General features: G+C 49.7%; 7 protein-coding genes across 7 annotated transcripts; 3 read left to right on the forward strand and 4 right to left on the reverse strand.

Moving 5' to 3' along the window:
• Nucleotides 1-56: 56 nt before the first annotated feature.
• N7489_006106 (translation elongation factor EF-1 alpha) lies at nt 57-1564 on the forward strand (the record flags this gene model as incomplete). The annotated part of the gene is made up of 3 exons (XM_056711856.1): nt 57-61; nt 129-397; nt 456-1564. 3 exons carry the CDS (start codon nt 57-59, stop codon nt 1562-1564), a joined length of 1383 nt encoding a protein of 460 aa, XP_056565571.1.
• A 987-nt stretch (nt 1565-2551) lies between these two features.
• N7489_006107 (MAGE domain-containing protein) lies at nt 2552-3757 on the reverse strand (the record flags this gene model as incomplete). Its single annotated transcript, XM_056711857.1, has 3 exons — nt 2552-3246; nt 3330-3675; nt 3734-3757. The coding sequence occupies 3 exons, from the start codon at nt 3755-3757 to the stop codon at nt 2552-2554; spliced, it is 1065 nt and encodes a 354-aa protein (XP_056565572.1).
• A 405-nt stretch (nt 3758-4162) lies between these two features.
• On the reverse strand, nt 4163-4813 carry N7489_006108 (putative pathogenesis associated protein Cap20; the record flags this gene model as incomplete). Its single annotated transcript, XM_056711858.1, has 2 exons — nt 4163-4654; nt 4742-4813. 2 exons carry the CDS (start codon nt 4811-4813, stop codon nt 4163-4165), a joined length of 564 nt encoding a protein of 187 aa, XP_056565573.1.
• A 2577-nt stretch (nt 4814-7390) lies between these two features.
• N7489_006109 (uncharacterized protein) lies at nt 7391-8182 on the reverse strand (the record flags this gene model as incomplete). Its single annotated transcript, XM_056711859.1, has 1 exon — nt 7391-8182. One exon carries the CDS (start codon nt 8180-8182, stop codon nt 7391-7393), a length of 792 nt encoding a protein of 263 aa, XP_056565574.1.
• Nucleotides 8183-9377: 1195 nt separating this feature from the next.
• On the reverse strand, nt 9378-10079 carry N7489_006110 (60S ribosomal protein eL27; the record flags this gene model as incomplete). Its single annotated transcript, XM_056711860.1, has 4 exons — nt 9378-9385; nt 9451-9787; nt 9960-10015; nt 10073-10079. The coding sequence occupies 4 exons, from the start codon at nt 10077-10079 to the stop codon at nt 9378-9380; spliced, it is 408 nt and encodes a 135-aa protein (XP_056565575.1).
• Nucleotides 10080-10719: 640 nt separating this feature from the next.
• On the forward strand, nt 10720-18748 carry N7489_006111 (uncharacterized protein; the record flags this gene model as incomplete). Its single annotated transcript, XM_056711861.1, has 2 exons — nt 10720-10802; nt 10891-18748. 2 exons carry the CDS (start codon nt 10720-10722, stop codon nt 18746-18748), a joined length of 7941 nt encoding a protein of 2646 aa, XP_056565576.1.
• Nucleotides 18749-19976: 1228 nt separating this feature from the next.
• On the forward strand, nt 19977-20553 carry N7489_006112 (protein kinase; the record flags this gene model as incomplete). Its single annotated transcript, XM_056711862.1, has 2 exons — nt 19977-20270; nt 20341-20553. 2 exons carry the CDS (start codon nt 19977-19979, stop codon nt 20551-20553), a joined length of 507 nt encoding a protein of 168 aa, XP_056565577.1.
• Between the last annotated feature and the right edge of the window lie 457 nt (nt 20554-21010).

Below are 21010 nucleotides of genomic sequence, written 5' to 3' on the forward strand. Positions count from 1 at the left end.
CCTACAGATTTTTTCTAGTATCTTACAAAGAACTACAAAAAGTTCCAACCGTCATCATGGGGTATGTGACTGTGACTGGCAGACTCTCACTTTGTCAAGAACATCTGAAGCTGACTTTGACCCAACAGTAAAGAAGAGCGTAGCCACCTCAACATCGTCGTTATCGGCCACGTCGATTCCGGCAAGTCCACCACCACTGGTCACATGATCTACAAGTGTGGTGGTATTGACCAGCGTACCATCGAGAAGTTCGAGAAGGAGGCTGCTGAGCTCGGAAAGGGTTCCTTCAAGTACGCCTGGGTTCTTGACAAGCTCAAGGCCGAGCGTGAGCGTGGTATCACCATCGATATCGCTCTCTGGAAGTTCCAGACCTCCAAGTATGAGGTCACCGTCATCGGTAAGAGACATGTCCATTCATCTCTCAGTTGCACAGATGTTAATATATTGCATTACAGATGCCCCCGGTCACCGTGATTTCATCAAGAACATGATCACTGGTACCTCCCAGGCCGATTGCGCTATTCTCATCATCGCCTCCGGCACTGGTGAGTTCGAGGCTGGTATCTCCAAGGATGGCCAGACCCGTGAGCACGCTCTGCTTGCCTTCACCCTCGGTGTCAAGCAGCTCATTGTTGCCCTCAACAAGATGGACACCTGCAAGTGGTCCGAGGAGCGTTACAACGAGATTGTCAAGGAGACCTCCAACTTCATCAAGAAGGTCGGCTACAACCCCAAGGCCGTTCCCTTCGTCCCCATCTCCGGCTTCAACGGCGACAACATGCTTGAGCCCTCCACCAACTGCCCCTGGTACAAGGGTTGGGAGAAGGAGACCAAGGCTGGCAAGGCCACCGGAAAGACCCTCCTCGAGGCCATCGACGCCATCGAGCCCCCCGTCCGTCCTTCCAACAAGCCCCTGCGTCTTCCCCTCCAGGATGTGTACAAGATCTCCGGTATTGGCACAGTTCCCGTCGGTCGTGTCGAGACTGGTATCATCAGCCCCGGCATGGTCGTCACCTTCGCTCCCGCCAACGTCACCACTGAAGTCAAGTCCGTCGAGATGCACCACCAGCAGCTCAAGGCCGGTAACCCCGGTGACAACGTCGGCTTCAACGTCAAGAACGTCTCCGTCAAGGAGGTTCGCCGTGGTAACGTCGCTTCCGACTCCAAGAACGACCCCGCCGCTGGCTGTGACTCCTTCAACGCCCAGGTCATTGTCCTGAACCACCCCGGTCAGGTCGGCGCTGGATACGCTCCCGTCCTCGATTGCCACACTGCCCACATTGCTTGCAAGTTCGCTGAGCTCCTCGAGAAGATCGATCGCCGTACCGGTAAGGCCACCGAGACCTCCCCCAAGTTCATCAAGTCCGGTGATGCCGCTATCGTCAAGATGGTTCCCTCCAAGCCCATGTGTGTTGAGACCTTCACCGACTACCCCCCTCTCGGTCGTTTCGCCGTCCGTGACATGCGCCAGACCGTTGCCGTCGGTGTCATCAAGTCCGTTGTTAAGAACGCTGGTGGCGCTGGCAAGGTCACCAAGGCCGCTGCCAAGGCTGGTAAGAAATAAATGATTCTCGGATGATGCTCATTATGCCGTGATGATTTTTTTCTTTTCAAAAACAATTACTGGATCCAGGTAGATTTGCTGCGTAGCTCGAAAATGACTACCCACATTTTTATGACAATGTCTTCTTCTTTCAAAAGTAACAGCGTAGACAATACGTACATATGTACTCTGTGGAATAGTTGATCAACCCTTAGACAGTGTGATATCCCACCCACACTGGCTTCTAATTTTTCTGTGTGGTTCTTGAGGCTGGTGATGCCCAAGTCCTGTGATGCGTATGTACATCGACGTGGATGCACATAGTACAAACATGTATGTACCTCTTGTCAACACGGAACATACTTCAAACTTTGAATTGGCTTAATTCTTTTTCTTCCTTTCTACTATACATATGTACTCAGACTGTTTATTATCCACCTTCAACATCCGATTCCTCATGGAACCTTAGTAGGTAAATAAGGTGTTGAGATGGTGTCTACATATGTAAATTATCCTCGAATCGATCCCAACAAGTAACATTACGTTCAAGCTGGAAGCAACTACCGATCATTTCTATCCTGATTTTATATTTTATATGTATAGTGAACTATCGTAGACTTCTCAATCAGCCCTGATCAATCACGAGATGCCTGATTAGCCGGAAACATATATAACTATGTACTCGGGCCAGTCTCAATTTCCATTTCAACCTCCACTTTAAGCCCATCCCCCAAACCAACCCGATCCAAATATACGAACCTGCGCCCGAGCTATCGTTGAGCTTCTGTGTTTACAAAGATAGGGGAAGTAGTCATGGTTTTAGCAGTGGTCCCTACAATTCATTGTAGTCCATATTCTTCAAGCTATGGATCAAAGATTACATATGTAAAATGGCAAAAACTGACCAAACACAAGTAAATGACCTATCGTATCTTGGGTATCAAGTTGCAGATACATACATGTAGTATGTATCCCTATGTAACGGCATGCCAACCAAAGATGTATCAATCACTCTTCCTCATACTCTTCAGAATCATCATCTTCTTCTTCTTCGTCTTCCTCCTGGGTAGGGGCACGTCTCGAGGACCGTCTAGGCCCTGAGCTCTGCGGCGCCTCGCGATCCTCTGCGCTCCCGTTAACTCGAGCATCACCCACATCGCTAGCACCATCCACCCCATTAGCTCGTACGGGCGCCGGTTCGATCCCAAGACTCCTCCCAAGCTTCCCTTCGAAATCCTCGAGCTCTTCCCTCTGGAGGTGAGTCAATCCCTCATGGTCACCCTTCTCTTTCCCATAAACAGTTCGCACAAGACCCGCCACACCACTAGTCCCGACCTCGATTTTACCCCGCGGTCCAAGGACGTACTCAATCACCTCTTCACCGCCATCCATCTCTCGCGTCTTGATAATGTATCCCTCCTTGCATAGCCGCTGAAGCAGTTTATCCGTACGGTCGATCGGCGTAGCAACCTCAGCGTTTGTACGCGACAGGTACCGGTCAAGTTTCTGTTCAGCCAGCGAACCACCGTTCAGCACAATCACCGCTATGATAAAACTGTACAGACCCGTGTATGTGCTTTCGGTGTAGAGGGAGGGTGCTTTAGTCGGAATGAGGATATCGGAAGAGCGGTATGGAAGCGGCAAAGTGCTAGTAACGATCCAGGACTTATTAGCCGAGGAAGGCTTTTCCGTTTTCTGCGCAGCTGTTGTACCGAATGTCAGTAGTGATTACTTAGAAAATAGCGTGTGTCTGCAACAAAGAAAAGCAAGACTGAATCCGACTCACCCCGTCGCTGGGTAATGGTGACTTTCTCTCGTGCCGGTAACTCGGTCATCTCCATACCAAAACGCTGCCTCATTTCCCGCTGCGCCTGGTCGAAAACTAGCTTGAATTGCCGTGAGCCCTGCTCGCCCAGCACCTTGGCGCTGATGTCGTTGCGCCGGATCGGGAGCCGCGAATACTCGCTTGCTATGGCGAGCCGCACCAATTTCTTGACCATTGCATCGGTGCTGGTTGGCGCACTTGGTCCGTCATCGTCGCTGTCTGGTGCGGGTGATGAGTCGCTTTCTTCGCTTTGTCTTCTGCGCCGACGTGCGCTTGGGGTTATCTCGGTCTCGGATGCTGCGTTGGCCTAGGGATTGAGGTTAGTGGTGGGTAACCGTAAAGTGAGTGGATTCGAGTTTGCGTACACGTCTTTTGCGACTTGGTGGCATTTTTGATTATGTATGTAGGTATGATGGTGAATTGCAGGTTTGGGGGGAGACGCGACGCGATAGAACGATTTTACCCCATCGGGGCTGGTCTGTGCGTGGCCCTTATCAATGGTTCTTTGTTTCCGCAAATGGATTCGAAGTCAGTCTTATTATTTTTGGGGTTTATTTCGAGGACTGTTTGGTGGTCTTACTACAAGTAGAACGTGTTTTGCATATATATGCATATGTAGAGAGTTATGTGTTTATCAAATCCAATAACATACATCGATAGACTTAGGAAAAGCGAACTAAGTACAACGGGGACAAAGCAGTACACACAGAGCAGCGATGAGGTATTATTTTCTCTAAAAGAAAAAGAACAAAAAGGAAAAAAGGAACGCTCCAAAAGGCCAAAGAGATCTAAAATCAGTGGCTGTTCTTCTCATTGACAACCTCCTTCGCTTCCTCCTTCTTACTTTGGAGGAAAGCGTTGACCCAAGCTAGCGATTCCTGCGACAGAACCAAGCTGGTAGTGATGACAGCCTTGCCTGAAGCAAAGACACCATCGCCACCGCACTTTTTGTACTCAGAGCCATAGATATCGGTGACATGGTGCTTGACATCGCCGACGACGCGGACGGGCAGAGAGGCACTGTTGTAGATAGAGCCGCGCAGCTTCTGGGTGTCCTCCTTGAAGATGGGGAAGCGAGCGTCAATTTGGCTCAGACCCTTATCACCGAGGGAGTCGGCGCGGGCTATGTAGGGAGCGACATAGCTGTAGGGAGTGGAGAAGTAGGGTAGAACAGGTTTGGCAAGACGGGTGTAGCCCTGGTCGGCGTATTCGAGGGACTTGGCTCCGTAGGGGTTGCCCTTGTAGTAGGAGATGGAGTCGGAGATGATGGGATAGGAAGTCAGATGCTAGATTTAGGAATGTCTAGTTAGTATATGCTGATCCTGACTCTAGTTCTGCGTTTTGGTATTGGGCTGTAGTGGGGTTATACTTACGTCAAAGAATTGAGAGTAGTGCTTCTCGCCGTTGACAACTGGTTCACCCATTTTGGCTTCTGCGTGAGGCATAAAGATAGTAAACTGAGTAGAATATAGTATAATAAGAATTAAGAAGAGAAAAAAAGAGAGAAGGCGGGAGTGAATTGGGTTGTATAGAAAAAAAGGGTTTTCACATGTGATTGCGCTGTCATTATGCAATGGGTCCTACCGCAATCGCATCATTTGTGCAATACATCGTATTGTTGGCTGGTTATTTTGGCTGGCTATTTTACATAGTTCTCTTCTTTTTCCTTTTTTCGCTATCGTTTCTTTTGGGGAAAAAAGATTCAATGGCCTCAGATCCCAAGTGATACCCCCACGCCATTGCACCATTGACTTTCGGGCACTCTGCAACCCAAACTGTCAGAGCAATTGAATCCCTATTGCTAATTATAGCTATGTAGTATACTACTAGTATCAAATATACTTGGTTCGACTGCAAAAAACTTGAAAAATACCATAAATGAACTTTGAAACTTTTTTGATAAGCTGCTTTCGCATGTGATTGCGGGTCTGATGCAAAAACGCCGTGTGGTTCCACTTGGATGATCTCTATCAATGACCTATTCTGTCTCTCATCTCATACAGCTTCCAAGGTTGGCCCTATTATATTCCATTCTTCAAGAGTTCGATATTTCAATATTCCCCAGAATATATTCCAGATGAGGGGGTGAGTTTGCAAGATAAACCTTGTTCTCACCCGTTTCACCGTTATTCGTTGGACAAGCCTGCTTATCTGCATATTATAAAACCGGCCAGACGGCCGCAAATGGCTGATCGGGGCTTGCCAGAATATGACTTATGCTTCGGCTTCTACTCCGTTATGTGAGTCTAGCCCATCTGCACGTACATTGGCGATGCCAGTCATGTACCCACTCATTGGCCTGAGCGTCGGCCCCTCGAACCGCCCCTTATACTCTCGGGAATACGTAACAGCTTCCGGTCCAAATGTAGGAGGAAAACCTAAGGTCCTAGCCGGATTGGAGATCGTTCTCCCCCGGGCATGCGACGGGCGAAGTGATTCGTCGCAGATTCATCCGAATCTCGGCGTTTGATGTGACTTTATGAAACGGTTGCGTTCGATAGGAATAGAGTACGATGGTCAAACTATATCCATCAGTGCAGGTGGTTTATGTGAGAGATTGAAGGCACCTTGGTACTTCATACATATCCAGATATTGGGTTTAAATGTTCCTTCCTATTGCGGCGAAAGGAATGCGGGAAACGATAAATGTATTCGGCACGACTATCAGGGTAAGCCGAAGAAAGCCCTGGTGGTGGCCAGGTTTTCCGACCTTGTAGTCGGCACATGAAAAAAACTGGATATGGCGACTGGACTAGATCTGTCATGAGCATTGAGATTCGGAACTGGAGGGCTAGTTTTCTTTTCTTTTTCTTTTTTTTTTTCCCGTCCCCAACCTTCTGTCTTTTTTTTCGTTCCTTCAACTTAGGTGAATGTGATTGCGGCGATCGACTGGAAGCCCACTCAATTAAGCTACTATGCAGATCACTTGTATACCGTGGGTCTTGACCAGCAACGGTTGTTTCAATATCTACAATGTACAATCTCTGTCCCTTCTGCTCCTGTGAAATTTTCCCAGAATACCTACAACATACCCAAAAACCATTCCGTATTTGACCTATCATTGCATTCGAAGCCATTAGGATATTCTATAGTGGAAAATGTCATTCTCATTTCAGACTGTGGCACGCCACCAGCTTTGTACTTTTTCACGTACAATCGAGTCCTTGCGAGATGCTAAATCTCCGGGTGGCGGCTGGAAGGCGGAATCTTGGTCTATAGCCTCATGAGCATCTAGTGTCGGGGAGGTCCGTGATCCGCTGTTGAGCGCGAAGGTATCCATTTCACATGCGAAAATGAGGTGTCATTTATAACATAGCGTTGGCGCCGTCTCGATATCAAGGATTAAATTGTGTTGCCTTAATAGATCAATTGGCCCAGGTGATGGTCACATGAAATCAGGTCATTTCTTTCCTGTTTATCTGTGATAAGCTGTGTTAGAAACCAAATTTCTCGAAGCGCTTTGCCCTTAGCTTGGCGGTTACCCACATTGGTCTTAAAAGAGTACCACGTCAACATATGTGCCAAGAGAATCAGCTGTCGGAGATGATTATCGCGCATTAGTGGGTGTATTTCGTGGTCGCGTTGTTTAGATCGCACAATCGCACCACCTGGAGCTCCGAGTTTCACATATTCTTGATACTATCATACGATTCATGTTAAAGCCAATTAAAACCAGCATTGTATAGCTATGTACTCCGTGCATAATGTTAGTATTTTCTCACGGCTTATTGTTTGGCCAACCTCTACTTCTTACATGGATACATCATACTGTTTTACGAGAAAGATTGGAGCAGACTGACTGTATTTAGAGTGGATCTCTGCTGCAAAAAAGAAACAAAGGCAATCATATACATAACTAGGACAGAAAAACAGGAGAGCAGATCAAACCTCCCAGATGCTCACAAGATAACACCTCCCATCTACAGTAGTTACTGTATTATCTGCCTCGTCAAGAACCGAAGGGATCCGGCAGTAGCAAGGCATTGCAGTGGACTTTTCAAGTTGCTCATCCCACCGCTATGTCAAAGAAACAAAGAATCTCGCATGCGTTGCGACAGTTCCCTAATAGCTGAGGTAGAGCGTGACCGGCGGCGGCCAGCTGGAGGGCTGCTATCTCGCTGCGCTCCTTCACCGAGACATGTGAAATCCAATGGAGCAGAATCATTGTATGCGCGGTCCCAGCGAAGATACGAAAAATCATCACTGGCAGCACCATGGCGATCGTTTGATAGAGACATATTCCAAGGATCGACAACATCCTCCCCGGCAGGCGTGTGTGATGGCACTTTGAGAATAACATCAAAGGGACCAACATTGAAAGAATCTTGCTGGAGGATAGACTTCCAAAGATGCCAGAAGCTCGTGTCAATCATGTGCCGGCCTGTATCCGCACGGAGCCGCCAATGACACGGGAATTTGTTAGTCTTGATTCTCACCTCTGCAACCAGGAAGGGCGGGACCGGAACCTTGTGGAGGAACCTCTCGGGCAGATCGGCTATGCTCTCGAACTCGCTTTGGATCTGCATCCATTTTCCCTGGTATTGTTCTTCAAATAACTCCGTCCACTGTGGGTTTGCGCCGCTGTCAGCTAGCCCCGCGGACATCTCCCAGATAAAATATTCAGTGTTAACCCACTTGTCGATACTGACCGATGTCTTTTGAACTGAAGCAGTGTCGCGGCACACGTTGCAGTGCATCAGAACACGAGGCTCGGCTCGCACGGCGACCATGGGCATGTTGTAGTGTCGATGGACCTCGTTGTCCATCCATTCCTCCCTAGAGTCCTCGTGGATGGTTTTCAGAGGAATGGCCATGGTTGCGGAAACAAGATGGCTGGTGATGGATTGACTTGCAAGGTTTGGATGTGCTGCGCTGGGTGATGGGTGCTTGGACAGTCGATTGAAATAATAGCTCAGTCGCGACCAAAGGTTGTGGGCTGAAACTGATGGGGGCTTACGGTTTATATGGATGCTGTGTATGGATTGCATCCACCGTGAATGAAAGGTCATTGAGGCCGTGGAGACCATGAAGACAATGAAGATAAAGAATGCGTTTCTCTTACCTCGAAGAGTACATCGAGAATATCGTTCAAAGGCCATTGTCCCCTTGGTTACTAGCGTGACAAGACCATAATGTCTCTGTTGTCTAGTGGAACTTTGGAATCAAAGAGGCTCTTTGTTTGGATTGTATACCCTGTGGATGAGAATACCCAACCCTGCCAAAGCTACAATGTCAGTGAGATATCAGCACGAGCACCGCTGCTACATATCAAAAGTCCCAGATTTGATTCTGCCAGTGCTAAGTACTTTACAAGCGTTGATGCCCATTTGGCTGGTGTATGTTATTTCTTGGCGGGGGTGGGGTTCAAGTGTGGAAAGTATATGGACTGTGGAGGAACACAATCTATCATTGATTGCATCTTTGAGCATAGATGAGAAGACCTAGACCTTTGGGTGTTCCTCGAGATTCTCGAAGACCCAGTCTACTTTTGTAGTGATAATGTGGTTGAAACCACGCTAGTTAGGAGAGGACCCCTATGGCTGCTAGCTAGCATGGAAGCAACTGCTTTTTGAGAACTACGATTGCGCATTACATATGGGCATGGTTACATCGATTGTAGCAATGACACCATGGAATTGAATGACCTGGGACAAACCACATAGCTACAGGGTCATCCACGGCGTGGGAATGATCTGGGTTGATATGAGCGGACCAAAAATTGCTTCCGGCGTATTGGAAAGACGAAGATGTCGACCAGTTCTCGGGTAATAGACAACATTGATTTTGAAATAATTGTTCATTTTCCATTTCATTCAGACGGACACCAGGTATGGAAGTGGCGCCCCCGTTAAAACTGGAGTTCATCGATACATTCACGAATCTGTTTCCAGCCATGGTGTATGTTTTCCCATCCCATGCTCGCAGGGACCGAATGTGCTCGATGGTTTTTCGACCTCGCCTTCACCTAGACCCGTGCGCTCAAAACGACAAAACGCCCAAGTAAACCGTTTAGAAACCTGTTTCGGAGTATTAGTCTCGAGTCTCGAAGTGCATATATGTGCATATCCTGGGCCAAACGTACGCAGGGCAGTGAAGAACCAACGGTTCTTTCCGCTGGTGTAACGGTCCTCAAGGGCCTTCTTGATGGTCTTCTTGGCGTCCTCGCGCTGGGAGACCTCCTTGAAGGTGTCGTTGGTGACGGTACCCTTAAGACCCTCAAGCTCGAGAGTGTAACGGGTGGGCATCAAGTGGTTGTAGTTGACGACCTTGATGAAAGGCTTGATGCGGCTGCGGCGGTCGACGAGCTTCTTGCCCATACCACGGGTCACCTTGAGGGGGTAACGCTCGATACCGGCGACAATGGCGTGAGAGAAGGGGTGCGACTTGGAGCCAGCATCAACGGGCTGGATAATGACGACCTGTAAATTCGAACAAAAATGCCTGATTAGCACTCCGAATTTTTTTCATCGTCGCGCAGTTCCTCCACATTGCATTGTGCTCTTTCAAAATCTCGAGTCTTTCGTTTGCAGGTCGTTCGTCTCTTGCCATTCTCGTGCTCAATTTCCGGGGAGGATCAGGATCTCGTCGTACCTTCTTACCGGCGTAGCGGCCACGGGTGATGATGGCCACACGGCCCACTTTCATGACTGTAACATATCCATCAGCATATAAATCGCAAGGGGGGTCGAATGGTGAAGACGTACACTTCATTTTGAAGGTCCCCGGGGGCGGCGAGGATGGGTGGTTGTCGAGATACGGAACGGTCAAGATCGAAGTCTTCGTTTTTGCGGATGTGAGGTAGAGGGTTTCAGGGCACAGTAGCGATTTGTGTGCTGTGGGTTGATTGGTCGACTTACCGACAGATGGTGACTAGCCTGTTTGGGGATAGTTTCCCCATTGGGTCCGGATGAAATGATGACATAATCGGATGTGTGGCCCGCGGGCGCCGGGCAGGCGCCCAGCCTCAGCTTGGGGCGGGTGCCCACCAGCGCTACTCACCGCCTTTGTTCCTGCTGACTCAGGTTTTGTTTACATGACGATCGTAGTTGCCCCGGTTGCTATGGACGTGAGTGATGTGTACAAGGTTGCGTAGCTGTTACCTCTCTCCAGACAACTCATCTCCACTTGCTTTTCTCTTATCAAGCTGATCTCCCGGTGATTTTCTCTCCTCCACCGAGTTCTGAGATTGTCAGCTCTTGCTTTGTTCTTCCAGCGTTTCCTCCCTTGTGTTGATATGCCTTGATGACCTTGCTTCTGTTTTTACTTTGAACGCATTCTACACATCCCCTACATACATTCCATCCATATTGTCAATACCTTTCTGAAACATCTCGACAATCCCTTCGACATCATGCCGTCCCCAGAAAAGGACGCCTCCCGTGACCGGGAATTGGTCCGGCATTCAATGACATACTCGGAGCCCAAAGTTCCAATGTAGGTTTCGCAGCTAATGCCTCCTAATTTTTGTCTTGACGGATCCCATGGGTGATTTCAAACAAATGCTAAAACGCGGTCTACGCAGGTGGGACAGTTCGGATCCCGAGCGTGCGCCTCCGCCGCTACCAATGAATCCTCGTTCGATGAGCCCAATGAGCCCTGCTACGAGGTCCAATGTTTCTCCCAATATTCAAGCAGTGGCCGCAAAATTTACAGAGAAGCCCAGCGAACATGCACCCAGCTCTTACACAACAAATCCCATGCCACTCAAGTCTTCCCCAGAGAGGTCGTTGGTCAAAGGACAGCACCACAAGCGCATGCAGTCACTACAGCCTGAAGATACCCGACAAGATGCGCGAACCGACTTCATGAATTACCTTGAGAACAAATCCCCAGAGCGCCCTCTTCGTGCGACGATTATTGAGGCGGCCAAGCCGCGCGATCCTACCAAGTCTATCAGTTCGCCAGCCCTCCGTCAGGACGCGGACCGGGACATGAACTACTCCCTATCGAGTCGGTACTTATCGAAGCCGATATTGGGAGAGAGTACTCCACCGTCAGCTACAATGTTAGCCCTGCAAAACATGCAGCTACCTTTAGAACCCGACCCTCCCTCCCCTTCCAAACCGCCAAAGTTGATCGCTGGGCCGTTGGAGCCGCAGCCACATCCAACGAAGAATACGAGCATGGATTCCCTGTCGAATCAGCTCCACAGCCTTACGGATATTGCAAGCAGCTTGCAGCGTGAGATGATGAACCTGAGCCGACGCAGCAAAGACAATGCCACCGACCTGGTTAGCCTCAAGGCGGCAACCAACGCACGCGATGAAGACATCCGCAAGAGTCTTAAGGACCTGTCTTCTCATCTTACGAACAAGTACCTGGACGCTGATGCTACAAGGTTTGATTTCAGCAATCTTTTCAAGGGTGGTGATGGGCCTAACCCCAAGGATCCCGATAGTCCCGTTTCGAAGAGGAGCTACTCCGTGCCTCGGATGCCCAGCCCGAATCCATTCGCGTTTGATCGGGACTCTTGCGTCTCACCTTCCCCGATTTCTGATGGCTCCGCAGCCCTGGCTTTGCTCGAAAAGGTATTGCGTGAGATGGCAACTAAGGAAGGTGAGGAAAGGCTCTTGGAGCTCGTTGAAGAAATCAAGTCTCGACCCGCCGGTACCGCTTCAGACAAAGATGCCGATAATAAGGTCACTACCATGCTCGAGGAGATTCTCAACCTCGTCAAAGAGGATCCTTCGAGCAAAGCCCTCGTCCGATCCTACGGCGTGGCCGCCAACCTCGATAATATTCAGTCCAAAAATGCCTCCCCCGAGCCTACACGATCTAGGTCAATGAGATCCGTGGATCCTGAAACTGAACGTGCGCTAGACCTTTCCAACTCCGACAAGGGAGATGGTTCTTCGCCCAATTCTGATGAAGTTATGGCAATTCTCAGAAGTGTTAAGAATAGCGTTGTCGAGGGAGGTGGAATGACCAACGGTGTGAAGTCGCTGGTACGCGAACTACGAGGTGAGGTTCTGGGCATGGGTCGAGAACTCGGCCGGCGATTAGACGAGATCGAGACTTCCCGTGCCAATGACCAGCCTGAGGATCAGCCCAGAGCTGCCGGCCCAGAAGAAATTTCTGCCATCGTCAATCGCAGCCTGGACGACCTCAAAGAGCAGCTGGCTGCAACTATCAACGAGAGTCGGCAGCAATCGTCCGACTTGTCCGAGTTCCGATCAACTATGAACAGTGCCGCCATCTACTCTGTCGTGAAAAAGGCTCTCGATGAGTTTGAACTTCCTCAACCTCAAGCCGTCTCGCGAGGTGCTGAAATGGACAGAGAAGATATTCTCGAAACTGTCCGTGAAGCCTGGGAAACCTACAAGCCCGAAATCGAGTTCAACAACTTTGGCTTGGAACGAGACGAAATCCTCACATGTCTTGAGGAAGGTCTCAAGTCTTACCAGCCTCAGCATGAACAGGCAGTCACCTATGACCAGGTCCTCGCAGCCGTCGAGGACGGCATGCAGAAGTTTATTCCTCCACAGATAGAGCATCCGCCAAGCATATCTCGAGATGAGATAATCTTGACTATCCGCGAATGCTTGGAGAAGCAGCCAGAGCCCGCCTCCAGATCCCTTGATGAGGAACACGTCGGCCATCTTCACTCAATGCGCGATGAGATTCTCGATGCTGTTTCGAAAGCCATGGCCAGTCATACCGAAGGGTCGAGGTCCCTGGACGAGGAACATGTCAACCACCTCTATTCGATCCGCGATGAAATTCTCGATGCAGTCACTGGGACGATGGCAGCCAACAATATGCAACCCAAGGCTTTGGACGAGGATCACGTCAATCAGCTCTACTCTATTCGCGATGAGATCATTGAAGCCGTCACCGGGGCAGTGGCAAGTCATGCAGCAGGCTCCAAATCTGTGGACGAAGACCATGCCAGTCATCTGACTTCCCTCCGCGACGAAATCCTCCAAGCTGTTGCTGGAGCAATGGCTACAAACAGTACAGGCTCAAAGGAGTTGGACGAAGATCATGTCCAACACATGTACTCTATTCGTGATGAGATCCTGGAAGCGATTACTGGAGCGATGGCAGTGAAGGATACGCAGCCCAAGTCTTTGGATGAGGACCACGTTAATCACCTCTACTCTATCCGCGATGAGATCATTGAAGCTGTCACTGGGACAATGGCAAACCACAGCACTTCCAGGTCTATAGATGAAGGCAACGTCGGCCAACTTAATTCTATCCGGGACGAAATCCTCGGTGCATTGGCCGGATCTATGACACAAAGCACACTGAGCAAGGATTCATATGACTCTGGTCTTGGCCGTGATGAAATTGTCAGTGCTGTCTCCGATGGCCTTGAAGCCCATTTCACTGCAGCCAAAGAGATGGATGAACCGCGCATTTCTCGCCATGATGTTATGAATGCTGTCAATGAAGCCTTTGACGCTCAACAATCAGCTGTTGCTGTTGCCCACCCGAACATTTCTCGCGATGAAATTTTGAATGCCATTGCCGAGGGCATTGAAAACTCAATGAATGTCCAGCAATCGGCTCTCAGTACCAACGTCCAGCACACCGTCTCTCGCGATGAGATTTTCAGCGCTATTGTGGATGCCATAGAGCACTCGCGGTCCTCCCTCGCCAATAATGGGGAGCCTAGTATTTCTCGAGATGAGATCCTTGGTGCTATTTTGGAGGGCATGCAACACTCGTCAAACCACCAAGAACCTAATATCTCTAGAGACGAGATATTGAACGCTATTGCTGATGGCATTGAGAACTCGAATAACTCTTCTTCCCGTGCTCTCACGTCGCCTGACCGAGAGGCTGAGAATCAGCAGTCCACACTATCCCGGGAAGAAATCTTCAATGCAATTGTCGAGGGTATTGAGCACTCTCATGCTTCGCTTGGCATAAATGGCCAACAGAGCGTTTCTAAGGAGGAGATCATGACTGCTATCGCCGATGGCATTGAAGCATCGACAACCACCCAACAGTCAGCCCTCAGTACCAACGTCCAAGAGCCGTCCATCTCACGGGAGGAGATTTTGTCTGCCATTGCAGAAGGCATTCAAAACGGCAACTCGATCACCCGGGAAATTGAGCTGAACCAGGACGACCTCATGGAGGCAATCACCTCTGGCCTCAACGTGGCCATCGGTACCGCGAATACCAATGTTGGTGGGGAGATGACCGACCGCCTCCAGACTCTATTCGAAGGTATGAAGGAGGAATTTAAGCAGTACTCGGCCGCCGGCGGAAGAGACACTGAGCAGGTCCTCGACGCAATCAAGGATGGCCTTGATGTAGTTCGCAAGGAGATCGAAACTTACGTGGTTACTGCTGCCGATCTTTCCGGCAAGGACGAAGTAATTGACACGGTCAAAGAAGGCTTCCGACTCCTTCAAGCTGATATGGAGAAGACCATTACGGATACATCTCTTCTGAATGCATCGCGAGGCATTCCTGATACACCTGAGCTACTGGATGCCATGGAAAAAGAGTTCGAGCACTTACGGGGGACAATCACCACCCTTCTTCTCCGCAATAATGCAACCGAAGACAAAGATGAGATCTTGGATGCCATTCGAGAGGTTGCTGATCGCCACAAAAATGACTCCGGCGATGGTGTTGTCGAGACCATTAAGCAGGAATTTGAGACTCTTCGTGAGCGCATGGACATGAGTATGGTTCGTGCTGAGCCTGGCGCTGAGAAAGACGAAATCATATCCGCACTCCGTGAACATTTCGACAACCTACGTGAGCAGACCTCGCTCAAAGATGGCAATGAAAATGATGTCGTCAATACCATCAAACAGGAATTCGAGAGCCTTCGAGAGCGCATGGAGATGAGTGTGGTTCGTGCCGAGCCTGGGGCTGAGAAAGACGAAATCATATCCGCACTCCGTGAGCATTTCGACATCCTGCGTGATGAGACCTCGCGTAGAGATGGCAACGAGAGCACGTTGTCCGCGACAAGTGAGCTTCTCGATGCATTCACGGACGGTGTTGGCTCGATCCGAGACGACCTGAAGAAACTACTGGAGAAGCCAACTGAGTTTGACAACTCAGAGATTGTCAATGCCATAAAAGATGGGCTTGCGGACCTGAAGCTTGAAATGGATTCTCTCCGTGGATCTAACAAGGAGCTGGATGACGCCAGCACCGTCCGCGGCGGTGAACTCATGCTGGCAAACGAGCCCAGCATCACGCCTGACATTGACGGTCTGAAAGCGCTCATTGCTCAGCTTCATGACAAGGTCGAGGCCATTGAAACTACCCCTCGTGCGGCAGAGCCTGCTGAGGATGCGCTCAAGCGCTCGCACCTTGATGAAGTCCTTCTTGCGCTTCACGAAGTTCAGCTCGCCATGGGTGAGATGAGTACTCAACATAGTACCGAGAATGGCGACCCCGCTGGAAAGCAAGACATTGAGGTTCTCGAGCAGTTACTCTTGAGTACTAAGACGCAGCTCGATGAGCTAGTCTTCCCTTCACCCGACCAGGTCGCCACCCCCGAGCATATTGGAGCTCTCGAGACCATGATCCGAGAGGCCAAGGACTCGATTGCCGAGTTTTCTAGTCGCGTGGAAGCCGAGGCTCCCACGAAGTCTGAGATCGGCACTTTGGAGGGTCTCATCAAAGATGTTTGGGTTGTCCTAGATGAGATGAAGAGCAAAGCCAAGGACGGCGAGGAAGACGAATCGGAGAAATTGCTCAAATCTGATCTCCAAACAGTGGAAGCCATGATCTTCGAAGTCAAGACTCAAGTCGACGAGCTTAAGCTTCCTGATGTCGATACTCTCCCCACAAAGACAGATATTCAGGAGTTGTCAACACTTGTCTGCGATTTCCGAGAGAAGATGGAGGCTAGTAACGAATTGACCGCCCAAGGGTTTGATGCCCGCAAGGTTGAGCACGGTGGTCTTGCCGAGAAAATCGACGAAGCCAAGTTTGTCGTTGGCGAGCTCGGGGACGAACTCAAGAGCAAGCTTGACGGCAGCACCGAAGGTCTGACTGAGCTTAAACAGCTTCTCGAAGGACTAGCAATCACCGCGGAGAGCTTCACCACCGTCGAAAGTATAAAGGAGCTCACCGACCTTATCAACCGCGAGTTCGAACGTTCCCGGGGCGAGGAAGATGCGGTCAAGGCAGAAAAGGAGGAGCGGGATGCCGCCACAATAGTCAAGCACGATGAGACACGGGCCGCAATCATTGTGGAGCTTGGGACAAAGATCGACGAGAAGATTTCCGAAGTCCTGGCTAAGTATGAAGATGCGAACGCATCTCTCCACTCGAAGTTCTCAGAAACCGAGGAAAGAGATCTGGCACACACTGAATCTTTGACAAGTACAAGAAGTCTTGCTGAGGACATCAAGCTTGTCATTGGTGCTATGGGCGATAGTGTTAACGAGACCTGTGAGCGATTAAGCGTGGACACGAAAGCTCTCATCGAACAAGTCGATCAGTCCCGCCAGCAAATGGAGAACATGCACAACGATGTGAGATCGCGCCAAGAGCAATCTCAAGCCGAAAATGAAAGGGCCGCAGCTGCCACTGATCGAGTGGAGAGCAAGCTCCTTGAATTCCATCCTCGTATTCTGGAATCTGTGCAGGAGATATTGACCATTGTCAGCCAGCACTACGATCACTCCCAAAAGTCAGCAGAGGACTTCAAGTCGGAACTGTCAGCACTACCTTCAAATCTCCCAGCAATGCTACCTGCGCTGCCCCCACCAGAATCAGACCGTGCACTTGCCATAGAGGACACTCCGCTGCACAGCAAAATCGACGACCTTTTGGAGCATACCAAGAACAACAAGGTCCACGAGGTTTTGACCACTCTGCTTGATCACTCAAAGAATGATCAACTCCACGAGAAACTTGATCGTGCTTTGGATCAAGCGTCAGGCTCGAATGATCAAATATATGAGAAACTCAATGAGCTGCTAGATCACGCCACTAATGGGAATGGTCCCGTTCATGAGAAACTGGACGCATTGCTCAGCCGTCTCAATCCGCCGGAACCGGATCATTCTGTTACACAGATGACGAAGTTGGATGAGATGCACAGGGACATCATGGAAAACTCCCGCAGAATGAATGAAATGTTCGCTGCCCAGTCAGCTCTGATCGCCGAAGACACCGAGCGAAAGCGACGCGAAGCTGAGGAGGCTGCGGTAGCCCTTGAACGAAGAGTCTCGCAGCGTGAACAAGTCGAAGCGGAGCTTGTTGGTTTGCATGAAGAAAAGGATTCTATGCTGAACATGATCCATCGCCTAAAAGCAGAGAAGGAAGACATGATCAAACAAAACAACAAGCTCAGCAAGGATCTGTCCGGTCTTGAAACGGCTCTAGAGATACGCCATGAAGAGATGCGACAGATGGAGGACCGCGCGGATGGCCTTGAGAAACGTATTCTGGAGGGTGTGCTCGACCATGCTCGTACCGTGCTCCTAGGCCGATCCAACAGCGTGCAGGCCATGAACCTGAAGAGGAATCGCAGTACTCGGAGTACCCGTTCCTCACGCGCGGGCGCCCGCAGTCCCAGTGTGGCGAGCACTGCCAGCACCGCCAAAGAGCCCAAGGATAGTCGCAGTCTGCTTGGGAATGGGGTTGGGATGGCTCTGAAAAGAATGCCGACCTCTCTTCATGCTGGCACAGGTGCTGTGCAGCCCAACATCGGAAAAGAACGCCGAATTCTTAGCTTAAGTCACGTCACAGGCAACCGCGGTGTGGACCGGCAGGCGAGTGTTAAATCCGGCATCACGAACTTGAAGCGCAGCCACTCTGTGAAATCAAACTCTCCCCGCAAGTCTTCTTGGGCTGGCCCGACTTCTGTTGCCGATAAAGAGAACGTGCCATTCCACGAAGAGGACGAGATTGCCAGCCAAGCGGAAGATGCTGTTCCACAGCGCAAGACCAGTTACGCGGAAAGCAACGCACCTACCGACCGTAAGACGAGCTACGCAGAATCTGACCTTGTCACTGAAACCGAACACAACTATGCCCCGAGCAACGCTGGCACTGACCGGAGGACAAGCTACGCAGCAAGCAACGCAGGCACAGAGCGCAAGACAAGTTACTCTGGCAGCATCGTCGACAGTGTGGTTGTAGATGCCGCAGGTCAACGCCGTGTCAGCGGAGTGAGCTCCACAAATTCATACAGTGTGGCGGAGAGCTCAGTCGCTGACCACGACCACGAGGACCGCCATGATGATATTTCTATCGACGGTTCCGATTCAGAAGACGATGCACAGACAACACGAGAGGATGCAGAGCATTCTGGACATGAAAACCAGAATGAGGATCACGAGATGTCCCGCCAGATTCGAGAGGCCAATGAGGCTGCGGAAGCTGAAGTTATGAAGCTTTTGGCTCCCCCTAGCGACAGCGGACTTGGCACTGATGTTGCAGTTTGATTGAAATGTTTTGTTTTGGATGGAGTTGCTTGCACCATTGATGTTTTTTCTTTCTTTGTCATATACCACTCTTGTTTTGCTTCTGTGTTTGGATGACTCGGACGACTTTCGTTTTGTGACTGTATGTTGTAAACAGCGGACCTATGAATTACTATGTGCAGTTAGTTTTGCCTCTTTAGGTTTCCCTCCAATGCTCCCGACTTAAACAGACCCGTCTTCGCTGCTCTTCCTCCCTTTCTCTCACTCTTCCATTATTCTGCCTCTCTATCTTGCACTCATCGCCGCCCCCTTTCTTTTACTCTGACCCTCACTGACTACTGCACATTTTCTTTCAGCCTGACGGCACTGCCCGATGCCGCTTGATCCGACATCCAGCTTGCAATGATGGGTGTTGAGGAGGATACTGCTAAGAGTTCATGAATATAAGTAACTCGGTTAGATGAATTTGTGCTTGTCTTCGAGTCAACTGTTGAACAATTAAACCGGAAATACTGTAGTAAATGGCACACATAATGTTGATCATATTGTTAAAGTTGTGATAAAAAGCAATAAAGATGGCCGGTAGGACAAGAGTACGGTGGTCAATTACTGCCATTGGCAGAATAAAACGTGATTACACCTCCCTTGACCCTCAGCCGTGATGAGCAAAGACTACCATGCTGTCTCAAAGTGTAGCAGGTAAAAGATGACCGGTCTACGAATGCGCCTCACAACCTCATCGTGCCCGCTCTCTTTCATTGTCCGACCACGTTGTTTTCAACCACCTCCCCTCGTCCATCGACTGACTCACACAACGCCAGCACACAGTCAAGCAATCGAAGAGCAGACCCTCCCGTTGTATCAAAGAAAGTATTATTACCCTGTCAAAATTGGCCAGGTTTTTAATGACCGATATCGGACAATTGCGAAGCTTGGCTATGGTGCCTACTCGACTGTTTGGCTTGCATGGGATGAAAGGTCTTATCCCACTAGAATTGTTTTGATAACAGCGCCTATTGCTCACTTGAAATATAGGACGAATGAATATGCTTCGCTGAAGGTTTCTGTGCGGGGCAATTCCGAATGCAATGATCCCTAAGACTTTAGTAAAATCCTTGATACACCGCCTATTCATCTCTGTGAACTGGCTACATGCAACATGCGGTGTTGCCCATACTGGCAAGTCCACTTATATATATCTTAGCTACCTACTTACGGAGAAATAGATATTTCACCCCAGAATGTCTTAATGGAAATTGATGACGACACTAGCCTGCAAGATATTGAAGACCAGGAATCCCAGGATCCAAGTTTGCCGATAACCTCCACCGTTAACGGGGCTATGCCGATAGTCGTCTACAGATCTAGACGTACCATGTTAGCACTCTCCGGCCACCCTATTCTTACGGACTATGGTCAAATGCGACTGGTCGAAGGCTGCGTCAATCAAGACTGGTGCATGTCTGATCTCTACCGCGCTCCCGAAGTGCTCTTGCATCTACCATGGGGATTTCCAGTTGATATATGGTCAATCGGCGTTATGGTGAGTTGAGTTGAGCAGATAATCGTCGGCTATAAGTAAGCAAACCATTAACTAGATTTCATCGATACAGACCCTCGAACTTTTGGAGGGAAAAAACCTCTTCGATCCGATTGACCATGTTCATGGCCAGTATGTACTTCCATCGGCTTTAGCACAATATATCGGATATCTTGGCCCCCCTCCCCTGAATATTATCCAGAACAGCCCGCTTTTCTCAACCTACTTTGATGCACAGGGTAAGGCTCACCCCCTTCCCCCCGGGTCAGCGCCTATGCTCACTTAAAGCTATCACAGGGAATTGGGTCTCCGAAGTACCAGTACCAAAAAACTCACTCGAGGATTTTGTCACAACAATCCCACCGGGAGAGGAGAAAGACCAGTTTTTGCGTTTTATACGGAAAGTCTTGACCTGGGACCCGGAAGTGAGAGCCACGTCAAACGAAATTATACCAGACGAATGGCTTATGAGGCCGTTTTGAGGATATGCTATAGGCAGACCCTCGGGTGTATTCGGTGGGAATGATATCCCTAGAAGTTAGTTTCAGGCATTCTTCGTTAATGAATTCTATGATATATCTCTAAGGCAGAAACCATCTCCAGCTACCTGTAAGCCGAGAGCTTGTGATCGACTTACGATTATTTTGCAGGGACTAGGGAGCGCCATTCCATCCTCTAGCAGAATGCCGTTGCGGCAAGAGCTCGTGAACGCCTTCTGCGTCAGCCAGAAACATCACACATCA

This window comes from Penicillium chrysogenum, assembly GCF_028827035.1.
Source record: "Penicillium chrysogenum strain IBT 35668 chromosome Unknown utg000004l_segment0_segment0, whole genome shotgun sequence".
In the NCBI taxonomy this organism is placed as follows: domain Eukaryota; kingdom Fungi; phylum Ascomycota; class Eurotiomycetes; order Eurotiales; family Aspergillaceae; genus Penicillium; species Penicillium chrysogenum.